The 9,454-nt window shown below is 45.4% G+C and overlaps 1 protein-coding gene across 2 annotated transcripts; it reads left to right on the forward strand.

Moving 5' to 3' along the window:
* Positions 1-1,714: 1,714 nt before the first annotated feature.
* hand2 (heart and neural crest derivatives expressed 2) lies at positions 1,715-4,251 on the forward strand. Of its 2 annotated transcripts, XM_038805786.1 has the most exons (3): positions 1,715-2,107; positions 2,315-2,907; positions 4,078-4,251. In XM_038805786.1, exons 2-3 carry the CDS (start codon positions 2,365-2,367, stop codon positions 4,174-4,176), a joined length of 642 nt encoding a protein of 213 aa, XP_038661714.1. In that variant the 5' UTR covers positions 1,715-2,107; positions 2,315-2,364; the 3' UTR covers positions 4,177-4,251. The 2 variants fall into 2 exon arrangements, with proteins under 2 accessions (XP_038661714.1, XP_038661713.1); XM_038805785.1 differs by having other exon boundaries at positions 1,715-2,907.
* Positions 4,252-9,454: the final 5,203 nt, after the last annotated feature.

Consider the following 9,454-nt stretch of genomic DNA (forward strand, 5'->3'; position numbering starts at 1 on the left):
TCATTCTCTGGCTAGCGGGTGTTTCCAAAGCTGCACATATTAAGAAAGCAATTTTCCAAGATAGAACTTTAGGGACAGGAATACCCTCAACTCGCTCAACTTCCTGCGATTTGTTTTTTGTGAGTTGGACTGGCTTAGGAAAAGAAACCAAAAATAACAAAAAAAACAATGTCAAACAGTCCGCTGTGACCTGGGTTTTAGTGATAATTAAGATAACGATTATAATTGAGGGCGATTAAAACAGATGTGTTATTCCGTTGGACGATACAACCCTTTGAGACTCAAATATGAATATAATAATCAGTGCGGTTCGACATACTGATGATTCCCTACATAAATCATGAGTTATCTGTTAAAGAATAAGATTCAACAGGCCTATACGCATGGTGATATTCTTAGAGAGCCTATCTCACTGGAAGCTTCAGTGTCCTGTCAGTTTTATTTTTTCCCCTCCAGAATTGTTACAGAAAATAATAACGAATACGAAATTAGCCCCTTCTCCCTCCTCCGGACCGAATCACATTCTCAATTGTTTTGTACAAACGGTGAATAAGTGGAGGGTCCGCATGCATCCATACATCCAACCTGCATTACAGTAATAAACTATGAAAATGAGAGCCACTAGATCTTGCCATAACCTCTTGGCCATCTTTCTGCACAATTCTGTCAGTGAGGCTGTTCTATATTTGGCCAGATTGGGACTCTGTAAAGAAAAAAATAATATATTATCCTCTGTTCTACGCCATGGATATTTTATTTATAATCAAATCCATTTCAATGTCAAAAATTATTCATTCAATATTCGCTACTTGGCCCAACCCTGGTTCTATGAAAATAAATGATGGTTAGAAGTGTATCTATTCTACATCTTGTAATGAAATCGACATTTTTTTCACAGTAAAACGTTACTTTACTTTAAAAAACAGATGATATTTAACCTTTACTTTCCTCAGTGAACTACATACGGTTTTGTCCAAAACAGTGATGAACTTTGCGATTCAACGCCTCTCTCCACCCCCACCCCATTTTACTTAACCACAGAGTTCCCTTTTAACCTCCCACCAGGTCAGTTAAGGGCCCAGTTTTGGAAATTGATCTGCAATGCAACAAAAAAAAACGCTCTCCATTTGCAATGCACGGTGTACCAACCTCTTAAGGCACGCGTATAAGAGGAACGTCTTCGGGGGCAGTTACTTCCAATGCATGGGCAGCCGATTGCATTTTATTTATTTTTTAAATAAGAGCAAATTTGGCTTCGTGGGGGCGGAGGGAATGGGGTGGAAAATCAAACTGTTCACTCCACAGCGTGTATTCAGCACGCCTCACGGGTTCTGTTTTTGAACCGTCACGCATTAGGTACACTGGTGTCTTCGAAGAAACACATACATAATAAGTTTATCTTTGAACCACCGTCCCAGGAACGAAAACCTTTCGAGACTTACGCGAGCAATACCTGTTTACGAGGTTGTTATTATTTTTTTTATTTTTTTTGCAGCTTGTCAATTTCATGATGGAAGGGAGATTTGCAAGCCAATCCAAAAGCGGGGCCTGGGTAATTAGGTAGGTAAACAGGGGGTGTGGGGAGAGGGTGGAGGGAAGCAGTTTTCATGCTGAGACTGGGGGCCCTCCCCTACTGCAGCCCCATTGGCCGCCGTGCGCTCTGACGACATATATTAACCCAAGCTGCCTCAAGATGTAGCTTTACAAGGAAATTGGAAAATCTTTGCTGTTCCTCAGCCTCGGCGACTCTGGGACAAGAAAATATTGGAGCACCATTGCTAATCATTTTGCCGAGCTTCAGTGTGTTTTTATTTTAGTTCCAGCCCCTTTTCTTGCAAAACTTTGCCTGTGTTTGAGAGAAAGCCAGAGAGATAGACCGCTGCTGAACCTTTTCCAAATTCATCTGAAGATCTTTTTTTTATTTGCAAACCCACCCCCCTCTGTCTCTGACTGTGGTGTGGTGCATCTTGATGCTTCTGGGTACGGGAGCCCCAACACGCTTTTTTTCTCCCCAAAAGAAGACTTTACTTTTCCCAAGTGACAGTTACTTATTGCAGAAAGGGGATAATCTATCCAGGGGGAGACTGCACAATGGAGGAAGTTGGCTGTAAGTAAAGCACCGCGATATTTAAAAGTTTAAAACATTCTCTTCACTTTAGAGATTTTCTGTTTGGCCAGCAAGGAGCCCCCCAAAAAACGGGCGAGGAAAGGGAGGGGGGGGAAAGGGTGAAAATCTAAAGAGATACTTGCAAAATATTGTACACCTTTCTCTCTTGTTTGTTACTCTCTCTCAATCCTTCCATACACTGTGGAGAGGGCCAGAGAAGGAGACAGGACTGGGGGAGGTCGCCTTATAATCGGAAGATGAGTTTAGTTGGTGGATTCTCTCATCACCCAGTCGTACATGACGGTTATCCTTTCGCCGCCGCGGCCGCCGCGGCCGCCGCCAGCCGCTGTCACGAAGAGAGCCCCTACTTCCACGGCTGGCTCATCAGCCACGCCGAGATGTCTCCCCCCGACTACACAATGGCGCCGTCCTACAGCCCCGACTACGCCAACGGCAGCGCCGGGCTCGACCACTCGTCGTACGGGGGTGTCTCGGGGTCGGCGGCGGCAGCGGCGGGGGTGCCCGGAGGCCGGCCGACCAAGCGCAGGGGAACGGCCAACCGCAAGGAGAGGCGCAGGACTCAGAGCATCAACAGCGCCTTCGCCGAGCTCCGCGAGTGCATCCCCAACGTGCCCGCCGACACCAAGCTGTCCAAGATCAAAACCCTGCGCCTGGCCACCAGCTACATCGCCTACCTCATGGACCTCCTGGCCAAAGATGACCAGAATGGGGAGACGGAGGCCTTCAAAGCAGAAATCAAGAAGCTGGATATTAAAGAGGAGAAAAGGAAGCGAGAGCTGGTAAGCAGGAGTCACATTGCACTTCTATTTGATAGAGAATGTCTTCTTTACAAAAAAAGTGCCCCTTCCCAGGTTAAGGCCACAGTTACACTATATTTTCTTAGAACTGTTGTTCTCTGTTTAATTTCCCCTCTAATTCCAACCGAAAGTCTCAAAAGTTTTTTTTTGTCCGAGGGACATTATTTTGTCAGTTTCATTATTTTGTCCTTTTCATTATTTTGTCCGTTTCAATATTTTGTCAGTTTCATTAAGTTAAGTGCAGCAAAATGAAAGGCGCGCTGGGGTTAAGTGAGTTAAGGAGTTAAGACAGAGTTAAGGCTGAGTTTGGTTCTGTAGGAATTTAGGATTTGTTTTTTTTCTGTGTGTGTGTGAACGACATTTTTTTTTGACAAGAAATAGGCCGGGCGGAAACAATTACAGGTACTGGAAGGGCCCTGTTTGATTACATTCTGGAGAATGGAGAAACAGGACCTAATCTCCCTTAACTTTGTTTTTTTTTAAAAACCTACTGGTAGCAAGTTAGTTCTCACCATTCCGATGTCATTTCCAGAATTGCAATGTACTTTGTGGGGAGATATATTTTAAATCTGCTCCCCCCCCCCCCCCCCCCCCCCCCATGGACAAGTGAAAAACACCGTGCAAAGTAACACACTGTTTTGAACGTTGGCCCAAAGTCCTGCCCGTCCCAGTTTAACTCAATCCACGTTTGACAAAAGATTTCAAAGCTGAACTCCCCTTTTCACTCACAGTAAACCCACCATGGTAGGGTTTTTGTTGTTGTTGTGCAAAACTTATGTAAAAAAAATGGTAAAGCTAGCAAGGTCATGGGCTAAATGTGGAAGTGTTTCCTGCAACAACAAAAAAAAGCATATTATCCGAAAAACGTACACAGGGCACAATCGAGGCGCTGGATCCCATTGCAGATTTTCAAGGAGGGAGCCATCAGTTGAATCTGGAGGTTCTGTTGCAAAACGAAATTAAGGCCTAAATATTATAAAGAAAATACCCCCACCTTGTCTTGTGAGCGGGTTAGGTTGACAAAAGAGGGTCGTTGCATTCTGAGTGGATGCACTTTTTTCTGTACATGAAATCTGCAATGGTGGGGGGGGGGGGTACACAATCGCATCATAAATAACTGTCTCCCGTTTTCCCTTTGCTGGGATTTGACAGAATGAGGTACTGAAAAATACAGTCAGCAGCAGTGACAAGAAAACCAAAGGAAGGACTGGCTGGCCGCAGCACGTCTGGGCTCTGGAGCTCAAACAGTGAAAGTTTGAACCTGAACTTAGAAGATGGGGGCGGAAGAGACTTCCGAATTTGTCCCCCCCCCCCACCCCCCACCACCACCCCCCCCCCCCTCCCTCCCATTCCTCCCCAAGTACTGTCACGCCAACTTTTCGCACGTCGACAGAAGCTCTGTATTGTCCAGAATCCGCTTTATTTATGTGCAATTTACCCCATCTCAGAGAAGGGAGAGAGAGACGGATTGTTGGAGGAAAAGGCATTTCGCATTTGGAAGAAAAGAAAGACAAGTGGGTAAGGGGTGGTATTGTTTCATAGTAGATGTGAATGTTTCTTCATTTTTAAATGTTAAAAAAAATTATAACACGCACACACACACAAGAACACAAATCTTGATAAAGAATTATGTATGTGAAGTGTATGTTTGGAAATACCTTGTACATCTTTTTTTGGGATATAAATATTCAAGGTTTCTCCCCCCCCCCCCACCCCTAATGTTATAATGGAACCAAACGTAGGTGTACATGCCAAAGTGGTGATGTTAGTGTGCAGTATCCAGTATTGTGTTGTGTTTGTGGTCATGGAGTATTCCATTCGATCAATTCCCAATAATTGTTTGACTTGTGCAATTCCGTCCAGCTAGCGGGAGATTAATATTCGAGCTGTAAACGTTGTAATTATTGTCAATAATAAAAAAAACACTTTTTTTAAACAAAAATACATAGATATCCACATTTGCATCATTTCGACTCTGTCTGCTAACGTGTAGATTGCCTCAGGTTATGGTTCAAAGCAACCTAATAAACAATTGAACAAAAAGACGAAGGTATTGCAGCCCACCCTCCCTCCATGAATGTTTGGCCTGCCCTATTAATAAAGAAAATTAAAATTAAGCCCAATTATTATCCGTAAACGTGTTGCGTTTCGCAAGCGAGGGTCGTGTGGCAAGGTTTAAATATTTTTTTTTGCTGTACCTCCTCCAGAATTGCAGTTTCATTCGGAGCGCTCTAAGTCGCAAATGGCAGGCGTCCAGCGCATTGATTGTAACAGTTTTGTAAAGGTTTTCCAAACATTCCCGGGCGCTGAGTAAGCTCTCTTGTCTGAGCAACGTGAACTGAAACCGGTCGGATTTTTGAGCTGTCTTCTCTCCTCCCACCCACCACACAAAAAAAAATAGAAGCCAAGATTCGTTTTCGAATTAATGGACTTCGTCCCGACAGGATTTGAGCCCATTTTGTTTTTCAAAATAAATGAATGTCGATAACGCTCTGGGGAGAATGGCCGGGGGGGGGGGGGGGGGGGGGGGATGAATGAAATTGATCAAATGAGCACAAGTTTCCACAAATCAGCCAAGTCAGGTTGGATTTAAAGATTGAGACCTTTCCGTGGGCCCTACCAAAACATGAAGCCCCTGTAACACGTATTTTCACTTGAACTTTAATGAGTGAATGGGGGCGGAATACCTCGCATTGTTCAGTCAAGTACATTAAGTTTGCTGCACAGCCTCCTTCCATCTGCAACTCTAAGGCTTGAGAAGGATTGCTCTCTCTCTCTCTCTCTCTCGCCGTTGTCGCAGTTAAAATGGCACTGATTTGTTGCTTTAAAGGAGAAAATTGTCTCCCAGTTATGTGGATTCACCTTTGACTTCTGACAGGCTCGATTGAAATGCTGGCCGGTGGGAGAGCGAGAGTGGAGGGATAGTAAAGGAACTTGCAGTGTTTCTTTTTTCCTGCTAATCAAAATCCGCATGCAATGAACTTTGTGGGAAAGGATCGTTTAGACCTGTGTGTGTGTACTCGGTATCGACATGTTAGAAACCGCCAGTTTGAACGTTGCCTGATTGGCGATTGCAGGTCTTGAAGGCAATGGAAACAGGCAGAAAGTGCAATTGGCCACCTCTGAGTTTTTCTTTACTCTCCATTGAGTTGCAGTGTACACAGCCCCCGCGTCGTGTGATTGTGAATGTCTGTACTGACCTGCCGTGGGTGTACGGATATTCCCCAACTTCTTATTTTCCTGGTACTCAGCGCCAGCTCGGGTAGGTTAGATTTACAAATGCCCATAAAAGATAAGAGACGCCTTACACTCTGGTGCAAATAGGTTACAAAGGCAAAGGTTGCGAGGTTAAAATCACCAGTTGTGGATGGGGAATGGCGATGTGCCCCACAGGGTCATATTTTATGTTTGCTGTGTTTACATTAAAGTGCATTTGTTGCCAACACGGGCGATGGTTGCAGTCTGTCTCACACTTGCTAAAGGGAAATGTAATTCCACTGCCTGCGAAGCCTTTTAAGTCTTCCCCCCCCCCCCCCCCCCCCTTACTTTACAAAACTGGCCTAAAGTGTTCGACCACCGCGGGTTGAATGTATTTCGCCCGTGGCAGCCCGCCCCCCCCCCCCCCAACACCGTGGCAGGCACCCCTCCCCTCCCAACACCGTGGCAGGCACCCCCCCCCCCCCCCCAACACCGTGGCAGGCACCCCTCCCCTCCCCACACCGTGGCAGGCACCCCTCCTCAAATCACCCCCACCACCACCACCGTGAGCTATTGCAGGGATCCACCTCTCGGTGGTTGCTTGCTTAATGCTCTCTCTCTCTCTGAATTCGGTGCAGCCATCCACAGAAACATTTTCACATCCTGTGAATTTTAAATTGTCAGGGTTATGTCGAAGTGGACAACAACAGTGTGATTGCAATGGTGATTGATGGCCAGTACCCCCCCCCCCCCCCCCCAACACACTTCCCGCCGATTTGAGATCTGTACAATGCAGACCCCCTTCCCCTATTCTCCCAAGAAACTCGCCGTGAGGAAATCTCCATTCTCATTGCACATCTCATGGACAAAGGTGCGCATTTTGCTGGGTGCCCAGCATTGGCCCACGTCAGGCCAGACACTGTACAAAGTGGTGGCGTTGAGGGTTTACACTGTACGCCATATGTTTGATTTGATGAATCCCTTTTTAAACAGGGCCGGTGTTCCTGGGTGTCGCCGGGCAGACACACTATGATTAAACCTCAGAACAAATAAACAGTAGTCATTTCCTGCTGGCCCGCGCAGCTACCATATTTTAGCAAAGGTACAAATATGTTCTTCAAAAGAGATGGCAGGAAGTTAGCGTGCTCGGTCGAAATATTGGGTGTAGGTGGGTTCATTCCCAGCGCCATGTCTAGCAAGAGCGGGAATATCTGTGATAATAGTTACCAGCTCCTTGTTTAATGGAGAGGCGGCCTTGTTTAAAATAGCCTCTGTGCTGGGCTAAAGCATTTGAGTGCTAGACAAGCCGGAGCCGAATCAAATGCCCGATTTGACGTTAAAATGCTAACTGGTGCAGTGATGGAGTATGGAGGATGTCAGTGACATGGCCCCGGTACAACATGGGGCCTGGCGTTCACCGATAACCATATTACTGCCAGTTACTCCATCATTAGCAACACTGTTCGATGTTTGATTTGACCATTCTAGATCGCCCGGATCAAACATCAACATTTGTGCTTTCCCAAGGCGTTATAGTTGAAGAATTTGAAGCTGTTTTCTATTATTGAAGGCTGCAGCTTAACATTAAGCAGGGATTGTTCCCAATCGAATTGTGATGTCTGAGTGGGCAAGTGAAGGGGCCTCGGCAGTTTTAAATCACATTTGGGGATCTGCCTCCTGTTTCTCGGGGATTTTCACCTTCCTCAAACCGCAACTTTCTGCAGCTTAAGTCCTCAAAGGGCGCTGTGATTTAAGACCATTCAGTGATGGGACCCGCATTGAAGAAAGCTTCAGCTGAAATTTGCAATTTCGTCCTGTCACACACAATCGGCGCAGTGTCCCTTTCAGCCCAATATATCTTCAGTACTCTGGGAACTGCATGTTAGAAAGAGGAAAGGGCCATTTCTCACCGCAATTTGGGACTACCGGTTTCGACTAAACGAAGCTTGGCCGCAATGTGCACGCCGGCTAATGAATGGACTTGTAGAGGAGTAAATACGTTTTGATTCATTCGTGTTTTAAATCATAATTCATCAATCGGTGGGACCATAATCTCCGTTTTGAAACTTTGTTTAATTTATTTTGGTTTTTTTTTAATAAAAGGTTATTTGAACAATAACTGCCCCCCTGTATCAAAGACAGCTGAATCGTGCCGGCCACCGCTGTGAGAGTAGGTCCCCTCTGTAAAATATACACATTTTAAAACAAAACCGCCCATGAGCTCTAGTATATAATCAACCGTACGTACTTCATGCTGATAAATATCTGGCCAGCTACAGGCAGATGTCCGCTAGAACTTTAAACACAAATTAGAATTGACATTTATGCTTAGAATGTTTGCATAGATAGCCTACCTGATTAGCTATATAATAATATAGTCACAATCAATCAGATGTACCACATTTAACAGTGAATATTAACACGCTCTTTGGTCAGAAATAAAGCGCTTTGTATATATGTATATGTAATAAATACTCCTGTTCCCTCGCAATTGGCCCCAGTCCGCTGAACTAGTTGGCGAGTTTGAAGTATAAAATGCTACTTGCAACTTGCACCCAATAAAGATGCATCATCTTCAAGCCAATCCCTGTCTCAATATGCTCCTTTCTCTGCCTCCTGTCTCTACTTTTTTCTCTCTGGGATATCCACAGACTCCCTGCACCCCCCCCCCCCCCCCCTCCCACACACACAACCCCCTCCGCCTGACACGCATGTCCCTGAAGGCAAAGCAACTGATTAGCTTTTACATGATATTAGCAGATCCCAATGTCTCCAATAACCAGATAATTGCTGATAATTTGTTATCAGTGTCAAGATGGCGTCAAAGATAGACCCACGGGGCCATTCCCCTCCGATTGGAGCGTCAGATAATCCTTGACCTTGGGACGACCTTTGGGTTGATGCCAGTGGAAGAATCTGAAGAAATAAAGTTGACCTTACAGGACAGGTGGTTCTTTCTTGGCCGTTTCCACACCATTAACGTCTCGAAATCCCTATGATTTCGGCTTGCCTCGTAAAACTCAGAAACCAGCCTCTGCTTAACCCCGAATCTGTCCAATTCCACAGGGTGGGAGGAGAAAGGGGGGGGGGGGGGGCGGTGAGTTGTGTCAAAACTTGCGTGTCCAAAATGCATTTCTTCCAATTCTTCACTCTCACTACATAAACTGAGATTTGCAAAGATGGTAAATCTCTCCTCATGGCAACAGCCAAGATTCGAGCAAGTTTACTTGACATCACAATGTCCCTCCAACTTTTCTATTAAGCCTGACGGAAAGCAGGATAATTTATTCCTCCGGGCATATTTTTTGTTGTTATTGCGACTTTGTTCGTC

The sequence above is a fragment of the Scyliorhinus canicula genome, chromosome 8 (assembly GCF_902713615.1).
Source record: "Scyliorhinus canicula chromosome 8, sScyCan1.1, whole genome shotgun sequence".
NCBI lineage: Eukaryota > Metazoa > Chordata > Chondrichthyes > Carcharhiniformes > Scyliorhinidae > Scyliorhinus > Scyliorhinus canicula.

Bases quoted from the DNA above. Each gene is read 5' to 3' on its own strand.
- hand2 (XM_038805785.1), top strand. From the start codon at position 2,365: ATGAGTTTAGTTGGTGGATTCTCTCATCACCCAGTCGTACATGACGGT. The intron at 2,908-4,077 runs GTAAGCAGGAGT...GGGATTTGACAG, and splicing joins AGAAAAGGAAGCGAGAGCTG to AATGAGGTACTGAAAAATAC.